Genomic DNA, 25,514 nt, shown 5'->3' with positions numbered 1-25,514 from the left:
AAAGAAGACAACTTGTTGTTAAAAAAAATCAAGACTGGTATGTTTGTTGGCAGACCTAAGAATTCTGGGTATAGGGGAATGAAAACCATATTTAGTTCTATGGTTATCGGTATGAAAGAGTAAGTTTTGTCTGAGGTTTCTAGTTGGGATATTGAATTTTATCGAGCTCAGTAGTTCAGGCGCATCAAAGAGTGAGTTGAGAATTTTAAATAGGACTAGAAGGTCGGATTTATTTCAACGGTCTTGAAGAGAAGATATATTTAAGGTAGTTTCTAACTCATTATACGTATATAGGTCTCTGGATAAGCCCAACCTCCAGCCTATCTTTCTCAAAAATCGATGTTGAACTGATTCAATATTCTTGATGTGAACATCATGATATGGAGACCAGATAACAGAGGAATACTCTAGGTGCGGTCGAACTAGGGAACAGAAGGCTTTGAAGATATTGATATTTTTGAAGTCAGCTGTGCTTCTGTTAATAAATCCAAGAAGTTTTAAGGATTTATTGATACCGTGTTCAATATGAATTGTAAAAGAAAGTTTAGTGTCAAGTATAATACCCAAATCTCGTATACTAGACACAGAAGATAATATTTTATCGTTCAGTGAGTAGTCGTATATGATTGGATTTTCCAGACGAAATCTCATAACCTTGCACTTACTTAAGTTGAGATGTAGATTATTGGATGAGCACCAAGTGCCTAAAGACAATGAGTCAGTTATTTATTTATTCACACTCTTTATCAAAATACAATTCCATATTCACTTTGCCCAGCTAACAAGGGTCCATACCCCGTTCCAAGCTAGGCATTTTAATATATTATAATACTTAACAAATTAATATAGAGCACAGACAAACAAAATATAAACTTATTCGGATACACATTTTGATTCATATACATACAGACATACACATATATACACACATGTATATATAAATATACACATATATACACATGTACATACACACACACGTACATACACCCATGCGCATACACAATACATACATTCATAAAAACATAGACAATTTATTTATGCGAAACTTCATGGTTGTCATCTATAAATATATATTTTTTAAATTATTCCTTATTTTTTATATTTTATTTTTGACATCCAGTAAGGTTCTCCAATCCGTGGCATGCATCAACTTTTCTGACTCCCTACGACCAATGTCATGAAAGAGCGAGGTCAACACCTTCCGTAACTTGACAACACTCCCGTCTTTCCACGATTCTGGCAAAAGGTTATGGACCTTTTTGCCTACGTTATAGTGTTGTCTCGATGCCAGAACAGTATTGACCCCTTCACTTAGTATCAGATCCCTATTAGAGTATCTTGTATTATGGTTGTGGTTGACGCTCGGGTGAATGTCTCTATTGATGTGTGTAACCACTACCGTTCTCAATATATACTGTTGAATAATATTCAGTACTCTGAATTCTTTGAAGTTATGGTTGGATATTTCACTTCTCGTCCAGTCGAGTTGGAATTAAATTATTATTAGTTGGCCTTTTGCTGTTCTGGTAAGTGCGATTGTCGTCCATGAAATGAATATATTTTTGAACAATAACAAATTGCCGGCAACACTCAAATAAAAAAATACAGAACAATATATATCTGACTCTTCAATGTAACAAAATCATTATTATGTTTAGACATAAAAACATCAACACATACTTTATTTTATTCATCTTTTGTGCAGTTCATAAGATTAAGTGCTGTAAAACGGAAAACTTCAATGCAAATTAAAAAGAGATAATTTATAATGAAAATAGTTTGACCTTTATTCCAAAGATGTCATTCCATTGTTGTTAAAGATTATATATGTTTTACAAGTATGAGTTTAACTACTACTACTACTACTACTACCATCACGCCATTTCCCCGTAGGGGTAGGCAGAGAGAATGGACCGCCACACACGTCTATCCTGGCATACACTCCTAGCCTCTTCCACATTCATACATCTTGTCATACATGCCCTTCGGTTCTGTCTGCTTTTGACATGACCAGACTTAAGATTTTGGTTTATCTGATCATGCCACGTCTTCCTTGGTCGTCCTCGTCTAACGTTGCCGTTCATTTTTGCCATATATACTTGTTTTACCATTCTCTCGTCGTCCATTCGTAAGTTTAATGCAACAATATTTTGAGTTTGTCCAAATTCTTGTAGACAAGGACTGGATTCAACTCCCTGGGGAGCTGTTTATATTAACATAGAAGTTCTATATTACTTTCTCTTAAATGTTCTTCATCTCTGTTGTAATATGTTAATATAAACAGCTCCCCAATTGAATTAAATTATTGTTTTTATCCAAAGTATGTTTGATTATTTTATTAAATGAGCATTAAAAAAAAAACAATACTTGAAAAGGGCTAAATCGTACGATTTTCTTATTTTTTTATCAGACTACAGCCTTAAAAGTGTCCAAGATAGGTTTTTGTTTGAAGAGGTACTTCATTCCAAAGTCTGGCACCTTGAAGTTTAGCCCTACGGGAAATTGGATACAAAAAATGTATTCTTACGCGCGGTAAAAATTAGATCATTTAATTATGCGGCAAAGTTTCTTGAAAATGTATGAAAAAATAATTAAAGTGATTTTAATAAAAACGAACTACTTTGAACGACGTCACTGTTTTTCAACCAATGATAAGAGAACTGCGATATGTTTCTGTTTTACGGTTAGTCAACCGACCAATCAGCAGAACTCACCAAGCAGAAGTGGAAAATAACTTAACACGTCATACGCAAAATAACAACCATCATCAACATTATTCCCTTTCTGCACCAAATGGTGCATAGGGCACTGCATTGTTACACCAATCGCAGCGTATATTAATATTTTTTGTAACATGAAGGTAAGATGATCAGACTTACGCTTCAGGTACCAGTCCAGAGACTATAAAACATACTGGTGTGAAAAAACCCTTTTAAATAAATATTTCATCTCCACCATGTCGTGGATCGAACCCGAGACCTCTAGCATGGTAGGCAAACGCGCTGACTATTACACCACGAGCTGACAATTCGATTCTTAAGACGAGAAATTGAAACACATACTTATCAATTAAAAAAACAGTAATAATTAAAAAAAAAAACATTATTTAAAGAAATAAATGAAATATTATTTTAAAGAAGGAAATCATAAAATAAATAAAAAAAACTCCGTTTAAAGATAATCATAGAGAGAGGATAGAACGCCACATCACTCTATCTTGGCATACATATTTCGCTTCCTCTACATTCATACATCTTCTCATGTACGCGCGCCGATTATTCCGACTTTTGACATGTCCATCTTCAAGTATTAGTTGGGTTTGGTCATACCATGTCTTTCTCGGTCTTCCTCTTTTTCTGCATCCATCCACATTCGCACTGTAAATATTCTTAGCCGTTCTTACGCTGTCCATTCGCTCTACAGGTCCAAACCAGCGCAGAGCTCCAATCTTGATTTTGTCGATGGTGCTTATCCATCTACGAAGCCGACCAAAATAACGAACTGAGTGAACAATATGACTTACCAATCGCAGGACGAAACATTCCAACAGGGAGTCCTTTACAATTGTCCATGAGGTAATTTTCTGCTAGAGCCTTTGTGAATGTATATGTATTTGGCCATGTTCCCAGGATCCTAAGAAAACAGTAACACAAATCAATTAGACTTTCCCTAATCATCATTTTTGTGAATCCGAGCGAATGGAAAAATACAGTTATGTGTGTGAAATTGAACCGGAGCCATGGATGAGTATTTTACACTCGTTTGCTACTCTGGAGAGAATCCTGTAAAAGAAAATTGAATGGAGATGAATCCATTTCGTAGTGAAGTGGTTTGCCTTAACCCATGTTGCCGACGTAACGCCACATATAATAACTTGGCGGCCTTTCCTGGGGCCTTTCGATATAATTTTAGCATAGGGACTTCAGTATGTGTAAGCGAGGTACACTCCCCAATAAAGACCAGTATTTGTCGCTTTCGGGGTGGTCATCGCCATGCTGAAGCACGTATAGACCAGGGGCTCAATCACAAATGACTATCGACGTGCTAAAAAACGTGCTAAGTATTTGAGCGATCACAACGAACAATTATGAACACGCTGAAGTTATCGCGGTCGCGTTGCAAAACGCCAAACGCCTTCAACAAATGTTTAGTTTAATAGCTTTCTCAATTTGATTCAAAACAAATAAATACCATGATAAATTGTGAGCAAATAAATAAAACTAAATCATTTTACTTACAGTTTAGGAATATTCTCCATATTTTCACCGGTAAAATTCAAATATGTGATTGATTATGTGTTGCGAAACGTAAATATTTTGAATTTTGAAATTTTATATTAGGTGTTGCCTAGCATCAAGTTGAAGTATGACAAATATTGAAAAAATATAATAGTCCCGATCGATAACTTTCACGGATGTTTCATTGTGACGGCGCATACGATAAACAACCACGGTGAAAAATTGTTATCACGCCGCTAATTAGCACGTCGATAGTCATTTGTGATTGTGCTGCAGGAATCATTTAATAGAATATTATTGACTGCCTACCATGTTATTTAATGTATCATAAAAATAAACTTGTTCATTATTCTGTTTGAATGTTGATCGCCGCGCGGTCGGCGGGGAACTGCGACCCCGCAAGGGATCTCTGGGCAGCGATACCTCTCCCGGAGCTTATAGTTCGTCGGCCGCGGCCTGCCTACGCCCGGACACCCTGCGTTGACATCAGCCCCTATAGTATACAGTTCTTGTGACGCGATTGCTTCGGAAGCCAGTGATCCGCGTCTGTAACAGCCCACCATGTTTAAGGTATTAGGTTTGAATCCAGGGCCTTAATTATGAATGCCGTCTTCATCTGTACATATCGCGACGGTATACTTAACTTCTGTACTATCTGTATCTACCTCGGTACGTTCTACCTACTTGTCATCTCGACATCATATGGTCGAAATCAATCGATAACCTCAAAGATTTAGTCCGCGTTACTTACTTTATTTACATTAAAAATAACTCTCATTTTTATTTTAAATAGGCTTCTGTGATAAAAAGTACCCACATTAAAGCAAATATAAACTCCAATAAATCCTCATTCAAGCAGAAAATGCTCGCTTGAACATGATTTTTATATGTCTTTTGACAATTACTAAGACGGTATGCTTAATTTTTGTCTGTATTTATCTACTGAGCGATTAAAACGTCGGCTCTCAATATGTACACTCAGAAAGATAGTAAAACATACGGAAAAAATATAATAACTCAATTATTTTTTTACTGTGGTAACATTTTACGGCTAGTGTGTGTTAATAGGGCAGCATCTAGCCAGTCTATCCACTGCATCTAGCCGCTCGTTTCCAAAACTGACTTCGACTTCAAAATTTATTTATTTCTCTCTCATATTTTTAATGGGCTTTTCATAAAATAAGTTTCAACCTTAGAACGATTAAAACTTTTAATAAAACGAAATTAACGGTTTTTAATCGGGTTCAAAATTTTTCTTTAAATTGACTTCTTTCCAACAAAAGCGTTCCAAATTTTTGGCTTAGTTTTTAGTTTAACAACAAACGTGTAACGGATGATTTCGGTTTGCACTTTCAATTCTCGACCTGAGTACCTACCACCCGTTGTGTTGCTATGGGCGACTCTATTTGCCAGTGGCATGTTATTATTCTAAGGTCTTATCTATTGTATTATCTACACGTAAACGGCCTATTTTGCTTTGCTAAACGCTGTATAAAACAAAATATGCAGCAGCGTTGGGAGGATCATTACCGCGCTTCTTCTACAGGTAAAATCACTAAACCCTGGCTGATGTAGCAAACTTCCGTCACCATCACCAAAGTACTTTCGAAACGACCCTAAATTTTTACCGGACACGGAGCTATGAGAAGTTACCTATATAGGTTTAAATTAAGGAATGATGACTATTGTCCATGCGATGATATTTCTTCACAGAGTATCGAACGTCTGTTATTTCAGTGCCCATTTTTCAGTTTACAACGCCATAATCTTGAAGCAGAATGCAGGAAATATCGAATATTCTACACATATATTCACGCTGTAGTTAAAAGTAGTTATCACGCGCCATTGTCCTTGGACTTTGCAACAATGGCGATTGGACTCATAAAGGTAATAAACCAAAATCAGTGATCGAACATCCCATTTCCAAGACAAACAATGACGAGTTTTTCCGAGTACCTTAGCCTTGTACATGGCACATGACACGTAAGGCTACTAAATACAGAAGCCCAAATATATATTTTTTTAAAATACCTCACAATACCTTCGATCAGAGTTCTGGTTATACTTAGACACACAACTGTATTTTTCATTCGCAATTTTTTTTCTTCTTACTTTGGGGTGTTTTCTTCAAGAGCTGCGTCGTCCATTTTAGCGATCAATTTGCTGACGTCATCTGCGCTGACGGGATACCGGTAGAAGCACTCGTCTATATCGCCTGGCCTGAAGCAGTTAGTGAAGGCTGTCGAAACGTGCACCAAGGACTACAAAAGGACGAATTTGTTTATTTACGTATTAACGCCCGCAGGGCTTGCACGTCGCACCTGAGCGTTAAGAGACAAGACGATTTGTAAATAACAGTATAATAACAGCCGAAGACAGGTCATAAGCCCTGTAAATGCCTAGACTTCCATATTCCCTTATTTAAGGTATTCTCCATCCCTGTTGTAATTTGTAATGATAGTTAAACTTGATTTGGCTAATGTTAAAAATGTCAATACAACTAATTTTGATGTGATGTTCTTCCTAATTTTAATGTGTCGCGTGGATTTGGAAGATACATTTGCATAGGCCAGTGTGGGATTATTTAAATGTACGCATCTTGTCTCTTGACTTGCTGGCGTATTTAGTCTCAAGTGCGCATACAAAAGGATTGTACACAATATAACATGTTATAATGTTCCATATTATACAAACGTAAGACACTATACTTTGGATATTTGTTTTGAGCGAAAATATCAATTCCATAATCCCATCTCCCAAATTTAAAGTTAATCTAAAGAAGTTTATTGAACTCGTGTAAAAACAACATTAAATTTTAATTAGTATGAATAGATTATTGTTTTATGTTTTTTCTTTATATATCCTATCCTTTTAATTTTTTTTTTATGTACCCCTATTTGAAATTATATAAACTCTTATTAATAAATAACTAAAGCAGTGTAAGTCACTCTCCAAGCACAAAAGTTTGTCTCTTTTTTTGGAGAGTTACAGTGATATCATTTACTAGATGTGTAAAAGAAGATATGTTTAGAATTTTACAAAAACATGTACTTTTTATGAAATTTATGAATAAAAAAAATGTTTTCCCTCGAGTTGCACCACCTTCCATCCCCAACAATACAGTCCACTCTAAATTTTGCTCCTTCTAGGACGAGGTATTCTTCACACCTCGTCCATTCCCGAACATCTATTATAAAATTGTGTATTGTGAGTATTGAATAAATAAATGACAGGTTACACGCCCTCTCACACCTAGATTTCCATATTCCTTTCTATACAATGTTTTTAATCTCTTTTGTGATATGCAAATAAAAAGATCAATATAAAAATTATAGCGGCACAATCTTATAATCACCTTTAAGTGTTTGATGTTTTTGCAGAGTTCCAGAATGCTTTTGACTCCTTCTACGTTGATGGAAAGAGCAAGTGACATTTTTTCATCAAATCTCACAGTGGCCGCGGCGTGGAAAACCACATCTACCTGGAAATGTCATACATAATGGTTAATATAATACAATCTAGGACCTAAATACCTAAATATCGAAATTATAAAAACAAGGGCACAATCATCTGAGCTTTTTACAAACATCAAACAAGCGCACAATCATCTAATCTTTTTACAAACGTCAAACAAGCGTACAATCGTCTAATCTTTTTACAAACGTCAAACAAGCGCACAATCGTCTAATCTTTTTACAAACGTCAAACAAGCGCACAGTCATCTTATATTTTTACAAACGTCAAACAAGCGCAAAATCGTCTAATCTTTTTACAAACGTCAAACAAGCGCACAATCAACAAATCTTTTTACAAACGTCAAGGAAGTGCACTTATTTATTTATACTTTAACATTGATTTGTATTCTTTTTTTAATACAGAATAATGTTCCCTCACTGGAGTGTCCCGTGTCGAGGGAAACATTTTACAAAATGTGAAACATGCCCAAGATTAGCTATTTAACAAAGTTAAGATAATAATAACAATAAAAAATTAAAATAATCATAAAAAATGGCGGCCTGCGTGGTGTAGTGATCAAGACGCTTGACTCACACACGGAAGGTTCCGGGTTCGATTCCCGATGAGAACACAAAAATTAAATGTGATTTTTCTCAAGCCTGGGTGTTCTGTGACGCAATTCACCACTGTTATTGGGCCTCCTGGCCTGTTGTGGTGCAAAAAAAAAAAAAAAACTTAACCAATTCATGTAGACCGATAGAACAAATTACATAAACAGTACACACATTTTACCTGTTTGGCTTGAACCACTCATCGATCCGTGTGCAACCCACCTCCACTATCCATTTCTTAATAGCAATTTTACATTGGGAGTTTTATATTATCATATCTTTTTATAAATTTTAAACAAACCCACTATCATGTTATCTTTAACAAACGTTAAATAAACGAACTCTCATCTAATCCGCGTACAAATGTCAAATAAATGCGCAATCATCAAATCTTTTTACAAACGTCGAGCAAGCCCTCAATCATCTTATCTTTTTAGCAAACGTCAAACATGGGCAATATCGTCTTATGTTTAAAAAAAAAAACCAACGCAATCTCATCTCACCTTTTTACAAACGTCAAATAAACGCAGAATCATCTAAACTTTTTACAAATACAAATGTTAAATAAAAACACAATCATCAAATCTTTTCACAAACTTCAAACTAGTGCACTGTTATCCAAATATGCGCGCTATCGTCTTATTTTTTTTACAAACATCAAACAAATCGTCATAAAAGTGCAGTCAGAGTCGCTAGTATGACAACCTTTATTACGTAGGAGATTTTATAATAATAATTTAGGTGTTATCAATAATGTAGTAATATTTATCCTACCTTATCAATTATCATTTGTTTGTCAGAAAGACTAAGTCCTAAGCCAGCAAGAGAGACGTCTCCTGGTATCACAGTCACCTTGTGTCGGAACTTCGGCATAATCTTGCGAAGGGCGTCAAACACCTGTGGACAAAATAAATAAATTATGGAATATACTAAAACTATTGGAAATAATAATATCTAACATAAAAATTATTTAAATGCTACGCTTTGTGGCGAACCAATTCGAAGACTTACATAAAGAAAGTCTAGATCCTGTCGATCGAGGAACAGCACATTATTTCGTGCCATCGGAACATTTAAGAATGGGAACAAAAATGAGTGGTATAACTATTAACTGTCTTCTGTATGCTGATGATGCCGTGCTTCTTGCTAGCAGCAAAGGAGACCCGCAATTCTTGGTAACAAAAGTCTACGATGTATGCAAGAAAAGCGATTTGCTTACGAATGTTGATAAATCAAAAGTGATGCTTTTTGAAAGGGATGAAAATATAACTAAATGTGAGATCAGTGTAAGCGGAGATATTCTGAATCAGGTAGAAGAATTTGTGTATCTGGGAAGTATGTTTACTAGGGATGGAAAGACCGAGGAAGATATTGAAAGAAGGGTGAGTGCCGGGAACAGAGTGAACGGTGCACTGAAATCTACTTTGGCCAACAAATGTTTAACGCAGGAGGCAATACTAGCAGTTCACAATAGAGTTCTAGAGCCAACTCTAATGTTTGGGAGCGAAGTATAGAATCGGAAAAATAATGATGAAAGTAGGGCAAATGCTGTCGAAATATGATCTCTCGGGCGAATGTGTGGTAAAACGATGTATGATAGGTGCACAAATGTCGAGATCCGTGTACTGTGTAAGGCTGAGACATGCATTATCGACAGGATCAAGAATGGGGTGCTGCGGTGGTTTGGACATGTGAAGCGAATGGACAACGAAATAACGGCTTAAAGGATCTGCAATGCGAATGTTGGATGCAGAAAACGAAGAAGACCGAGAAAGGCATGGCACGATCAAATACTTGAAGATTGACATTTAAAGACTAGGAATAATCGGCCTGCATGCATGAGAAGAAGTATGTATGAAAAGACAGAGTAATATGGCGTTTTATCCTCTGTGCCTACTCCAATTATTATCAAGTCAATTATTATCATCATCATCATCATTCCCTTTCCGTACCTTATGGTACACAGGGCACTGCATTGGTACACTAATCACAGCGTATCTTAATATTTTTTGTAACATTGGGGTAAGATGATCAGTCTTACGCTTCAGGGACTATGAAATATTCTAGTGTACAAACATCGTTTTGAATAAATATTTCATATCAACCATGTCGGGAATCGAGCCCGAGACCTCTTGCATGGTAGGCAAACGCGTTGACCATTACGCCACGAGGGCGATTATTATCAAGCTATTTAAAAAAACTAAACAAGAGTTTGGAGTCAATACCAGCCCAGGGACTATGAAATATTCAAGTGTACAAACATCCTTTTGAATAAATATTTCATATCAACCATGACGGGGATCGAGCCCGAGACCTCTTGCATGGTAGGCAAACGCGTTGACCATTACGCCACGAGGGCGATTATTATCAAGCTACTAAAAACCCAACAAGAGTTTGGAGTCAATACCAGCCCAGGGACTATGAAATATTCAAGTGTACAAACATCCTTTTGAATAAATATTTCATATCAACCATGTCAGGAATCGAGCCCGAGACCTCTTGCATGGTAGGCAAACGCGTTGACCATTACGCCACGAGGGCGATTATTATCAAGCTATTTAAAAAACTAAACAAGAATTTGGAGTCAATGTTTCCTCTATGTTCCTCAGATTTGAGATTTTAATTCTGGTCGTATTTCACATGGACACTGAAAAACATTCTGTACTAAAAGCCAGTTTCTGTACTTGTTATGGTTTTACCACTTATATAGGGCACATGTTGCATTTTATCAGCTGGGGGTAGATAATAACGTACCACCCAAGATGTTAGATTGGTACCTAGCTCTCAGATGCACATAGTATTTAAGCCATCTGCTAAAATAATGGGTCTCCCCTATGGGATGACACTTATCTTATCTTACCGTTATTTGTAATCCCAAAACCATGTATTTTAAATTCTGTTATCTACAGCTGTTTATAAGTCGTTAGTGTGTAGTAGTGTAGTCATGTTTTAGACAAGCAGTGGAAAAAAGAAGACTATTTATTTAATAGCATTGTTTTATACTTTATTCTTAACAATATATGTGACAAATAGTGAACAATGGAAACTTTCAAAAAATAGTGCGCCTGTAACCTTTAAATCATAAAATTTTATGTGAATCATTAAAACCGTTTAAGAATCCACCAGCTTTTGACGCGAAAGTACCTAAATTTTGCTATTTGGAACACTACACCCATAATTAATAAATTACAACAGTGCTATTAAAAGTGAACTGACATTTATTGATAAATACATAAAATTTCAAATATCTGCCTTCTAATAACATACAAAATGATAAATCAAACTTCTATAACTAACTTATACAAAAAAATATTCATTTAAAAATGTGAATTGAACAGGAATGTTGCGTCTCATAAAATGAAATAATACGGACCAAAATGGACGCCAAGTCGTTGGAACAATAGGCAATTGGCGGCCTCCGTGGTGTAGTGGTCAAGACGCTTGACTCACAGACGGAAGGTTCCGGGTTCGATTCCCGGTGAGAACACAAAAATTAAAATGTGATTTTTCTCAAGCCTGGGTGTTCTGTGATGTAATTCACCACTGTAATTGGGCCTCCTGGCCTGTTGTGGTGCAAAAATAAAAAATAAATAAATAAAAATAATCCCCCAGTCTACACACGTGCGTTTCCAGAAATTCTCCAGCAGCCTAGTGGACCACATGGTGACGATATCTACCTACTGTCTACAAAAGATTCTCTTCGGACATCTATCTCCCTTTGTTAACCATGGAGTTGATACAGTGCTTTATTTATTTAGTTTTTTATTGCTTAGTTCTTGGCATGAACACTTGACAAACTTACTACTTTGCTCTATTTTTTATAAATTTATTGATATCATTCTAACTTTGCTAGAATTCCACTCGTCCATGCGCTTTGTAGCTGCACGATGATTGGTTATCTAGCTTTCATATACCAACTTAAAAATACCTAAATTTTATAAATGGGGTCTAGAATTCCAATCGTCTATGCGCTTAGTAGCTGCAAGACGTGTTGTAATCTTACTCCTTTTTATTATTCATATTATTTTTATTTTTTTACTATCATTAATACACTAAATTTATTTGTCAATTTTTAAAATTTGTAAATGGGGGCTAAATTTCTAACTGTCTATGCGCTCTGTAGCTGCAAGGCGTCCTGTAATCTAGCTCCTATCTGTTATAATTTTTTATTGATCTTAATTGAAAACGAGGAACTAGAATCCCAACCGTCCATGCGCTCTGTAGCTGCAAGACGTACTGGGATATTTATTAATTGTACAGCGCCCTTGAGGTGATTTTCACAAAAATGGCGCTATATAAATTATCCAACTATATATATATATATATATAGCTGCTATTTTAAAAGGCAACTAACAGAATCCATTAGTAAAGTACCACATGCATCGCCAAATGGGGCATGTAGACATAAATAACCGTGAAGATAAAAATAACTATTTTTATCTTTACTTATCCCTTCCACAAGGACTCAAAATTGTTTATATAAGTTCCTACACAGTCCTTTGAGGAAGAATTAGAAATGTGATCTCTCGAGGTTACTACGTCCCTCTGACGTAATACTTGGTTTTAATATACACGGTAGCTTTCAAGTGTAATAGTAAAATGCTTTATGTAATGTCTTTCAAGTAAATAAATTAATATACAACATCTTTGTGTCTTCTCAATTGATCTGTTGGACTTCGAATATTGAATTTCTGTGTGCTACACTACATCGGCACATAACAGTAGGGAGAGAGATAACATACTCACCGGTTCATCAAATATTTCATCAGCTCTTGCATGCACATCTTTTCCTTTCTTGACTCGGACGAGAAGGAAAATACCCTCGATTTGAGGACAAGACTTCAGCAGCTTTTCCAGAAGAAGCTTCCCCAGAAATCCTGTTAAAAAAAAATGTTTTGCAATATTTTGAGTAAGTCCAACGGTTTTCAGACAAATTGTAGTGTTAAGTAAATAACAGCAGTTATCGATACTATTCCTGGCTTCCTAAATTTAAAAAAAATCTTCCTAAATCAAACTCACCTTCAATTATTTGAAGGTTCTTTTACTCGTTCTTACCGCACAGGTAAATAGAGAGGATGTAACGTAACAATGGTCAGAGGATTGAGAAAGTTGACCGCTTTAAATTTTTTGGGAGTTCACATAACTGAGGATGGAAGCATGCACAAAGAGCTCGCAACCCGCCTAGGAATTGCTGGAGCAACCTTTAACATGATGCGTGTTGTCTGCAACTCTAGTCTATACTCGGTCAACTCTTGTATAATGCCAGTACTCCTATATGGGTGCGAATCTTGGCACCTTACCAAAGCTCAAAACACCAAACTTCTGAGTTTTGAGAGTAAGTGCTTGAGGAGAATATTAGGTATAAGGTGGTTCGATTTTATAACTAACATTGAAGTCCGAGAACGGACGCAGCAGCCTCCCATAGGAAGCGTCTTGAGGATGCGGCGGTGGACCTGGCCTGGACACGTGCTACGCACGCCTCAGGATAACCTAAACCCAAGTTGCCCTTTCTTTAAACCTGCGGGCTCACGCCACGCCGTCCTGGAAGGCCGCCAATGACAATCTTTAGGCTTTATTCGGCGGAATCAAGAGACGCTGGATTGACGTGGGAAGAGGCAAAAATGCTGGCTGGCGATAGGGTCTCCTGGAGGCAACTGGTGATGTCCACATGCCACACTTAGGAGCGGATTTGGAAAAAAAGAAGAAGAAGTACTGAAACACCCGTCTATTCTGACATAAATTCCTGTTTTTTTCCAAATTCATGCGTTTTGTCATACATGCCCTTTGGATATGTCTGCTTTTGACATGACCAAACTTGAGAGCTAGCTTTATTTGAACATGCCACGTCTTTCTTGTTAATCCTCGTCCTACGTTGCCATTTATTTTCACCATACATATCTGTGTTACCATTCTTTGGTCATCTACATTTACCATCCTTTCTAGATTGTTAATATATATTTCTGTACCTCAGAGGTAGACGGATGCAAAACCAGAATACGATGAAATGACATTTCGATTTTCGTATGCAGTTTATGATCATGTTCATTGATTTTGAAAAAAACGTAAGTCTTATAATGAAAAACCCAGATACTGAAAATACAAATTGATGCTATAAACATAGAATTAAGAATAGTCCAGAAGGAGCGTAGAATCATATTTGAATACATCAGACTGTGTCCAAAAATGCCCCCTCTATGCCCCACTTTCGCCACGCGCATTCATGATGTCGCCGCATAATATTGCACGATGGGAAAAAATATGATCATAACACAAATATAAGGTAAAAAAAAAAGCAATTGGTTAATTTCTCTTAAATTTTATTGTGCACGCGGAAATATTGATTGACTCAACAGAGTAGATAAGTAAAGGGTCATTTGATAAGAGTTATTGAATGAATGAACATTGAACTTAAAATATAAAACAAATTTTATTTGACATAAAACTGATATTTTAATATCACGTTAAATGATATTTGATGTTTTAAAGATAATGTCGGTCAAATGTTCACCACAGAGTTGTTTAATCCGAGACCCAATTTTTATTAGTTCTCTCACTAGATGAGCAAAGTAGAGTAAACAAATTTACTACCCTGGCAACACTAACGAAACGTCCATTTAGATTTCTTTGACAATCTGACAGATGAAAAAATAATTCAATTTTTAAGTAATGTATTTGCTACTTGCACATACATTTGCTAATTACACATGAAATGTGATCTCATCCGGTTTCTTTAAGATCCTAGCAGTATTTTTACACTTTAAAAGGACACAACACGGCCTAGTTGAATTCAAATCAGGAGTTGCGTACTGAACGACGTCTGCAAAGAAACTAATGGGTCCAAACGTAAAACTACTCATTTATGAGTAGTTTAGTCACGTTCTGTTTGATGCTCGTATACGCTTTCTGGACTTTTCTTAATTCTATGGCTATAATTTATTATAAATCACATAGAGAAAGTAGATTCTTTAGACTTTTGTTGAACATTTGACGTTTGGATTTCTGCCTCTGAGGTACAGATTTTATATTGGGGATTCCATATTATATACGGGTATTACAAAGACATGTTTAACATACACAACATTGACTTACCAGTTCCTCCGGTGACAAAGATATTGGTTCCTTTGTAGAATTCTTGTAGGTCTGTTAATCTTGTCAAATTCTCCTCATTTTCGTTGGAGTAAGCCACGATTGGTTGTTGATTCTTGAGGTTGTTATTTTCGCTGCTGTTATTATTGTTATCACTGATAAAATCGTCCATTTTTGGTTTCTTCGTGACCACTATACTCCTGACGGCTTCTCCTTCGCTGGCCACCGAAGTTCTGGCCAGTGCGTCTGCCATGTTGTCGATCAGCGGAATGGACACCATTTTGAAATCTGCAACAAAAAACAACGTATTTAAATATTTTGGGATTGGACTCCATCATCATCATCATAAAACTCTAATCCGAGTACGATGGTGCATAGGGAACTGAATTGGAAAATAACGTGCATATGTGTAACAATAAGGTAAATGCCTAGACTTCCATATATTACCTTTTCCAAAATCATCAGATCAGTGAAAGACATTTTAAATTTATCTCCTGCTTGACTTTTAACTTTTAATTTGATTCTTAATTTTGTCTTTCAATTTTAACTTTTTAATTTTAATTCTTAATTTTAACTTTTAATTTAAACTTTCAACTTAATTTTAATTTAAACTTTTCATTTTAATAATTTGATTTCAACTCTTAATTTATACTTACCTACATCTACTACCTGCATCGAATAATTTATTGTTAGTTGTGATTTTTTTACAATTAAATTGAAATGTTCATGGAAGCAGAGAGAGAGGGAGGAAAGTAGAGTAGCTTTACAATGTCTTCTCCTTTATATGAACTTTTTATGTAATATTTTTATTTTTACTTTTTTAGAATTAAATTATTTTTCCCCTCTCCTCCTGCATTCATTAGTGTGAAATCTGTAATTGGTCTTACTTTTTAAAATTGTTCTTTTGTACCTTGTTTTTTTATATAAAGACTATATGATTTCATTAATAAATAAATAAATAAATAAAAATGTTCAATAAATAAAAATAAAGTATTCACAACAACTTCTATCATCACGCCACGAGAATGGACTGCCACACACGTCTATCCTGGTATATATATTTCAAGCTTCTTCCAAATTCATACATCTTGTCATGCATGCCCTTCGGTTCTGTCTGCTTTTAACATAATCAGACTTAAAATTTTGGTTTATCTGATCCTGCCACGTCTTTCTTGGTCGTCCTTGTCCCACGTTACCGTTTATTTTCACCATGTATACCTGTTTTCCCATTCTTTCGTCATCCATTCGTTCTACACAACCAAACCATTCAGAGACCCTTTTTTAATCTCATCGATTATACCTGACACAGATATACACTCTCGCCTGATTTCATCATTCGTAACCCTGTCATACATTGATTTCCCAAAAATTTGTCAGAGATCGCATTTCGACCGCGTTCACTCGGCTTTCATCCTTACTCTGCCAGTTCCATGTTTTACTTCCATACATAAGTGTTGGAACTAAAATTCCGCTGTGCACTGCCAGTTTAGCTTTGATTGATATATTTTTATTAGAAATTACTGTGCTTAGTGCGCCGTTCATTTTGTTGTCCGCATTCACTCTCATTCACTCTCCTTTCAACATCTTTTTCTATTCATCCATCTCTTAAAAACATGCTTCCCAGATACACAAACTTTCTACTTGTTTAATACATTCGTTGTTTACATTTATTATGCAGTCAGTAACCTCTCTTCCTCTTTCAAAAACCATAACTTTTAACTTACTTTCGTTCATCGCCAATTCTCTCTCTAGGCATACATCATACATTATAGATACCAATAAATAAAGTGTTGCAAAAAAAATGTATTGATCAAATTTTAATTCATTCAACGACTTATTTTTATCGATTTGTTGAACCACCAGAACTATCTTTTCGAAGACGTTCTTAATTTGATTCAAACGAACTGTCAGTGACGTCTCAAAATCCGTGGTCATCTCGCCCACGACATTAGTCTTCAAAGTGGTCAGGAACATTCGGACCAAAGTTGGATAATCGCTAGAACTTTCTCTTTTGCCGCCAAATATTTGAGAAAAATAACTGTTACGTTGTCAATTAAAATATAAGAGAGAAGTGCATAAATATACTAATATATTATGTCAAAAGCAACGAATTTTTTCTTGCACTTGGGAGCGTAATTATAATATATTATTCAATTCATTTATTTATCTATTCAATTAAATATAACATTTACACAACAAACATTTATTCAATACGTGCATATTATAAAAAAAGAAAAAAATACATGAGAGACTCATGTCAAAATAATTGGAGAATCCTGCTCCGAAAAACCCCTTCGGATACATGGAACAGATCCATATCCAGAGCCTTGTCTCAATTGTTCATATCATCTCTATGTAGATGATTTACAACTATATCTTCATTGCAGACCTGAAAACACCAGCGAAGCAATAGAATCGATGTCTGATAGACTAAATTTCGTGTCAACATGGATAAAAGAGTATGGTTTACTAATAAACCCATCTAAAACACAAATAATGTTTGCAGATAGTCAAATATTGCTTAGTAAGCTAGACGTATCTTCACTTAATCCTCTTAACGTCAATGGTACCAATATTCAATACAGGAAATCCGTAAAAAATCTAGGAGTACAAATGAATGAACATCTCTGCTGGCGAGCTCATACTAATGAATTAAGCCGCAAAATATTTTTCAGTCTACACTCACTTAGAAGGTAGCAAAAATTCTTACCCATTAATACTAAATGCACCCTTGTACAAGCATTACTACTACCCATTCTAGATTACGCTGATGTTTCCATGACTGATTTAAGCTGTGAGCAACTCGATGATCTTGAACGACTTATACGAACGACGAATATGGAAGAATAGGCATTTACAGGGCTTATGACCTGTCATCGGCTGGTTTAAGACGTTGCCTAGTATGTGAAACAATTCGACCAGATGGATCTCTTCACAACGATAAAGGTTTCAGCTTTTTAACCATACTAAAATCAACAGATGGAAGAATTAAAGAAATACGGATGTTTAAACATACCTAGGTGAAAAGGTAAATGTTACACAATTGTAATATGGCCACTTAAACCACCCAACGACAGGTCATAAGCCCTGTAAATGCCTGGACTTCCATATTGCCTCCTCAAAAATGTTTTTCCTCTCTGTTGCAACAAAGTTAGATCCAAATAACTCCCTCGGGAGGAAATCCAGCCTGTCTGCAAACATTTGGACGTACGCAAAATATTGATTATTTTTCGGTCGGCCACTATAAATAAAAAGTTTATTTAAAAAGAAAAATGTTTTTCGAATTTTACATTCTGAGATTTTATTCGACTCCGGAATTTATTTATTTAATTAATGTAAAGAAATTGCTTTTTTATTTATATATACGCCCAATGGGAATTTTTCTGGACACATTTATACATGGAAAATTATTGTAAAAAAATTAGAAAGACTCAAGGGTTTATAGTAGACTTTGTGGGAGTGGAAGCGGGAGAGAGGTGTTTATAATTGAATTTGATTCAGTGATCGTTTGAAAGAAGACAACTTGTTATCAAAGAAATCAAGACTGGTATGTTTGTTGGCAGACCTGAGAATTCTGGGCATAGGGGAATGAAAACCATAGTTAGTTCTACGGTTACCGGTATGAAAGAGTAAGTTTTGTCTGAAGTTTCTAGTTGGGATATTTAATTTAATTGAGCTCAAAATTAATAATAATATTTGCATAGTTATTTCATATGCTGTGTTATTTCCTAGAAGATTTGGTTTTTGGCGACACAGATTTGAATTACTTATGTCTAAGGTCAGTATGACGCATCTTGACAAGGTCGTGAAAACCATAAGAATGTGCGCCGACTATGTTAAATGGATTAAAAATTATATGAACGAGGTCAATTTGACACAATTTCAACTGAATTCTGATTTGCGTGACCCCTCAATCATAAAACAGGACTCATGAAGGTTTTTGCGAAACGCTTGATATAATTTAACATATTACAACAGAGATAAAGAACATTTTAGAGAAGGTAATATAGAAGTCTAGGCATCTACAGGGCTTATGACCTGTCAATGGCTGGTTTGAGTGGCCACTTTAAACACTGTGTAACATTCACCATTTTGCCCATATTTAAACATATATTTTCCTTTAATTCTTTCATCTGTTGATGTTTGTGAAGTTAAAGAGCTGAAACCTTTTTTTATGCGGGTGAGATTCGTATAATTGAATTATTTCACCTACATACTAGGCAACGCCTGAAAATGTTATTTTTTCAATTTCTATATATATAGTTGGATAATTTATATAGCGCCATTTTTGTGAAAATCACCTCAAGGGCGCTGTACAATTAATAAATATCCCAGTACGTCTTGCAGCTACAGAGCGCATGGATGGTTGGGATTCTAGTTCCTCGTTTTCAATTAAGATCAATAAAAAATTATACTGTTATGCTATCTGTATAGGAGCTAGATTACAGGACGTCTTGCAGCTACAGAGCGCATAGACAGTTAGAAATTTAGCCCCCATCTGTTGTAATATGTTAATATAAACAGCTCCCCAGGGAGTTAAATCCAGTCCTTGTCTACAAAAATTTGGAAAAACTCAAAATATTGTTAAAGTATGTTAGTTTTTAAATAAATTAATTGAATTGAATTGAATAAATGAATTGAATTAAATTTCATTTATGTATACCTTTATTATTTATATTATAAAACGCATAATAAAAGAATCTATGTGTTCAATTAGAAAATTGTTTTCAGGCGTTGCCTAGTATGTGAAATAATTCAGTCAAATGAATCTCTTTACAATAATAAAGGTTTCAGCTCTTTAACTTCACTAAAATCAACAGATAGAAGAATTGAAGAAATATGGATGTTCAAACATAGGCAAAATGGTGAATGTTACACAGTGTGTAAAGTGGCCACTTAAACCAGCCAATGACAGGTCATAAGCCCTGTAGATGCCTAGACTTCTACATTACCTTCTATAAAATGTTCTTTATCTCTGTTGTAATATGTTAATGTTAACAGCTCCCCAGGGAGTTGAATCCAGTCCTTGTCTACAAAAATTTGGACAAACTCAAAATATTGCTTGATATAATAATCAAAAGAACTCACAGTAACTCATTCAAAATAGAATATTAGGGAAATACCACGTTATATTTTTGCAATTTGTTGAGTGTCTTTTTTTACTACTACTACTACCATCACGCCATTTCCCCGTAGGGGTAAGCAAAGAGAATGGACCGCCACACTCGTCTATCCTGGCATAGATTCCTATATTCATACATCTTAACATACATGCCCATCGGTTCTATCTGCTTTCGACATGACCAAACATAAGATTTTGGTTTATCTGATCATGCCACGTCTTTCTCGGTCGCCCTCGTCTCACGTTACCGTTCACTTTCACCATATACACTTGTTTTACCATTCTTTCGTCGTCCATTCGTTCTACGTGACCAAACCATCTCAGAGACCCTTTCTTAATCTTATCAATTATACTTGTCTCAGATTTACACTCTCGCCTGATTTCATCATTCGTAACCCTGTCATACATTGATTTCCCACACATTCGTCTTAGAGACCGCATTTCAACCGCGTTCATTCGGCTTTCATCCTTCCTTTCCCAGTTCCATGTTTCGCTTCCATACATAAGTGTCGGGATTAAAACTCCGTTGTGCACTGCCAGTTTAGCTTCGATTGACATATTTTTATTAGCAATTACTGCGCTTAGTGCTCCGTTCATTTTGTTGCCCGCATTCACTTTCCTTTCAACATCTTTTTCTACTCTTCCATCTCTTGAAAACATGCTTCCCACATACACAAATTATCTTGACAAGTTATGTTGATTATGTCTTTTTTTTATTTATTAAAAAATTATTAAACCAAAAAGATGTTGACAGGAGAGTGAATGCGGGCAACAAAATAAACAGCCTACTAAGCGCAGTAATTGCTAATAAAAATGTGCCAATCGAAGCTTAACTGGCAGTGCACAACGGAGTTTTAGTCCCGACACTTATGTATGGAAGTGAAACATGGAACTGGCAGAGGAAGGATGAAAGCCGAGTGAACGCGGTTGAAATGCCATCTCTTGGGACGTGTGTGTGGAATATCTATGTATGACAGGGTTACGAATGATGAAATTAGGCGAGAGTGTAAATCTGAGTCAAGTATAATTGATAAGATTAAGAGGGGGTTTCTGAGATGGTTCGATCACGTAGAACGAGTGGACGACAAAAGAATGGTAAAACAAGTATATATGGCGAAAATGGACGGGAACGTGAGACGAGGGCAACCGAGGAAGACGTGGCATGATCAGATAAACCAAAATCTAAAGTCTGGTCATGTCAAAAGCAGGCAGAACCGAAGGGCATGTATGGCAAGATGTATGCATATAGAAATGTATGCCAGGATTGACGTGTGTGGTGGTCCATTCTCTCTGCCTACCCCTACAGAGAAATGGCGTGATGGTAGTAGTACTATTAAACTCAGCCAATTTACTTTATTACTTTTTTTATATACCGAAATATCAGCGCTATGATTCTTTAAAGTTTTGTATTTCTGGAATAATTTCACGTGTGACGTCAGAGGTTCTTCTCTGTCAGTTCTTCCGATTGGTTTGTTAACGGTAAGCAAACCGGATATCCTTCACAGCTTTCATATCATTAGCGTATTTAAACCAGTTACATCGTTTAAAGTAGTGCGTTTTTTTTAATTTTTTTTTTTTTTTTAGAAAAGTAAATATTTGCGTTCTTATTATTTACCCAAATATTTCGATTTTGGGGCCATTTTCAACGAGTTGTAAATAACTCACTATTAGAAAATGGAAATCAAGTTGGGGTAGAGTGGGGTTCGAACCTCGGACCTCTGATCCGTGAGTCCGCAACACTAGCCACGGGACCACAGCCCGATTTTCTTTAATTTTAGTTCATTTAATTTTCTAATTTTTACTGCGCGCAAGAAAACATTTTTTGTATCCGATTTCCCGCAGGGCTGAAATTCTCATTATGAAACATCGTGGTGTAAAAACAAACTATTTATTTGTTTGTCATTCACCATTCTGTCTATAGGTAGTTGCATTTGTTTTACGTCTGTCATTTTTCAATTCTATATATATGCGTGGTCTGCATATTACATTCCCATGCGTGCTGGCCCACTATAGAAAATGAAAGTATGGAGAAAACTAGCGACAAATGAAATGATATACTGTTATAGGTACTGAAATGTGCTGATAAAATTATTATTAAGGGGTCACAAGCACAAAGCGAAATATAAACATGTTTTTAGTAATTCATTTAGGAATGAGAAGTTTTAATGAAATTTAATACGAAAATCATATTCTTCTGAAGTTTCACGGTATGGCTCTGAAAATTATTACTCATCATTACCTTTCCGCACTTAATGGTGCAAAAGGCACTGCATTGGCACACCAATCGCAGCGTATCTTTATTATTTTTGTTCCATATTTATTTATATACTAGCAGACCCGACAGACGTTGTCCTGCCCGAACGTAGGCAAAAGACTTTTCATTGAGAAGTAGGTACCTAGGTACTTGTTTGTGATTAAATTTCAAAACTTAAAATTGTCAATGTTAATAAAAATATTGAATTTAAGTAAGTACTTGTTTATGGTTGAATTCCAAAACATGAAATAAATATTTTTTCAAATATGTCATTATTTTTGCAAACGTCAAACTCCGGTCTCCTCACCAACAAAGGGGTGTACTTTTGTAGGAATACGATTTTTAAAAATGTATCGAACTTAATATTATTTCAGTGTTACTAAAATGAATAAATGTGTTGAAATTATAAGGAATTTAAGGAAATAATCTGATTTAGATCCACAAAAAACAAATGCTGTTTGTAAACATTCTATAACAAACATTTTTATACGCAAAAAAACAACATCTTTCCATTTTTTACAAATGCACTCTCCTCGAATGCAACCCTGGTAGATCAATTAATAAAACATTTATGCTTCTTACTTCTTTCTTACATATTCGATTGAAGATTTTAATATCTACGATCACGCACAGCGCAAAGATCTATATTTATCTAAAAACCGCACGTAAATCGGTTAAACTGTTTAGGAGAAGTACCGTGACATCACACGTACAAAGGAATCATATATTTAAAGATACGGCCCAATGGGCATTTTTAAGAAAATAGAAAATTATTATAAAAAAAGTAGAAAGACTTAATGGTATATAGTATACTTGGTGGGAGTGGAAGCGGAAGAGAGGTGTTTATAATTGAATTTGATTCAGTGATCGTTTGAAAGAAGACAACTTGTTATCAAAGAAATCAAGACTGGTATGTTTGTTGGCAGACCCAAGAGTTCTGGGCATAGGGGAATGAAAACCATAGTTAGTTCTATGGTTATCGGTATGAAAGAGTAAGTTTTGTCTGAGGTTTCTGGTTGGGATATTTATTTTTATTGAGCTCAGTAGTTCAGGCGCATCAAAGAGTGAGTTGAGAATTTCGAATAGAACTAGAAGGTCGGATTTATTTCCCTGTAAATACCTAGACTTCCATATTCCCTTCTCAAAAACGTTTTTCCTCTCTGTTGAAATAAATTTAAATAAAAATAACTTTATTTAATTTACTTTCATATAATTTTTATTTATCTATCCTCACCTGTTTTGTATAAATACATTAAACTCCTTAATAAAGATACCAGGTCTCGAAGATGTCACGAAAGCGATGAAACCGGTCACTGGATATTCCAAATTTGTGGATCAAAGTATCACTCGTCTTTTTTTTTTTTTTTTTTTAAGGAAAAAGAAATATTTGCGTTCTTATGATTTACCCAAATATTTAATTTTGAGGGCCATTCTCAACGAGTTGTAAATAACTCACTATTAGAAAATGGAATCAAGTTGGGGTAGAGTGGGATTCGAACCACGGACCTTTGGTCTGTGAGTCCGAGACACTAGCCACGGGACCACAACCCGACTATTATTTTCATAATAAATAACTTTGTAATTACAACAATTATTTACAGAAAAATGTGCTTACGCAAGACTAAATAATAATTTTAAAAAACGCTTTTGTATAAAAATACTTGAACAATATTTACTTTGGAATATCACACAAAATTGTTAGGTTTGCGAAGCAATCTTTTTAAAGAATATACGCTGTTTTCCTTGAATTCAATGTAGGAAAAATTGTTTTTTTTTTTTTTAATATATAGGTAAACGTCGTTTTAGGCCGGTATTACGTTTTGAAAGACATCGGCGTAGAAAAATACTGGAGTAAAATTAACACAAATATAATGGAAGATATAAGATATAAGTTTAGGTTCGAACAAACACACTATCACGCCGTTTCCCCGTAAGGGTAGGCAGAGAGGATAGAACGCCACAACACTCTATCTTTGCATACAGATCTCGCTTCCTCTACATTCATACATCTTCTCATGCACGCGCGCCGATTATTCCGACTTTTGACATGTCCATCTTTAAGTATTTGTCGGATTGGGTCATGCCATATCTTTCTCGGTCTTCCTCTATTTCTGCATCCATCAACATTCGCATTGTAAATATTCTTAGCCGTTCTCTCGCTGTCCATTCGTCCTACATGTCCAAACCGGCGCAGAGCTCCTTTCTTGATTTTGTCGACAATGCTTGTCTCAGCCTAACATATTGTACGGATCTCAACATTTGCGCATCTATCGTACATAGTTTTACCACACATTCGCCTGAGAGATCACTCAGCCTACTTTCATTCAACACCCTTTAAAATAAATATTTTATATCAACCATGTCGGCAATCGAACCCGAGACCTCTTGCATGGTAGGCAAACGCGCTGACCATTACATCACGATGCCAACTATATTCGTCCCTTTAAACTATCAACTTAATCTAAACTTGTTGCAACAGAGAGGGAAAACGTTTTGACTAGGGAATATGGAATTCTAGGCATTTTAAGTTCGCCCGCATCTAGAGAATTTCTCTGTGATCTGGTCTCCACTTTATGATGCTCACATTGAGAATATTGAATCAGTTCAACATCGATTTTTGAGAAAGATAGGCTGGAGGATGGGCTTATCCGGAGACCAATATACGTATAATGAGTTAGAAATTAGCTTAAATATATCTTCTCTTCAAGACCGTCGAAATAAATCCGACCTTCTAGTCCTATTTAAAA

General features: G+C 35.6%; 1 protein-coding gene across 1 annotated transcript in view; it reads right to left on the bottom strand.

The window, feature by feature from the left end:
* The window catches only part of LOC148275707 (fatty acyl-CoA reductase wat-like), a 96,881-nt gene that overhangs the window by 30,598 nt on the left and 40,769 nt on the right, over positions 1–25,514 (bottom strand). Inside the window, exons 2-7 of the mRNA XM_088235309.1 lie at positions 15,395–15,679; positions 13,052–13,182; positions 9,080–9,202; positions 7,594–7,719; positions 6,351–6,499; positions 3,524–3,633 (exon numbers count right to left, since the gene is read on the bottom strand). Coding sequence (XP_088091435.1) covers positions 3,524–3,633; positions 6,351–6,499; positions 7,594–7,719; positions 9,080–9,202; positions 13,052–13,182; positions 15,395–15,671 — 916 coding nt within the window. The 5' untranslated portion in view covers positions 15,672–15,679. The remainder of the gene's footprint in view (positions 1–3,523; positions 3,634–6,350; positions 6,500–7,593; positions 7,720–9,079; positions 9,203–13,051; positions 13,183–15,394; positions 15,680–25,514) is intronic.

This window comes from Micrasema longulum, unplaced genomic scaffold, assembly GCF_059751315.1.
Source record: "Micrasema longulum isolate JH-2025_06_02 unplaced genomic scaffold, ASM5975131v1 h1tg001358l, whole genome shotgun sequence".
Classification (NCBI taxonomy): domain Eukaryota; kingdom Metazoa; phylum Arthropoda; class Insecta; order Trichoptera; family Brachycentridae; genus Micrasema; species Micrasema longulum.
The sequence above is the reverse complement of the archived record's forward strand: the minus strand, read 5'-3'. Positions and strand labels throughout refer to the sequence as shown.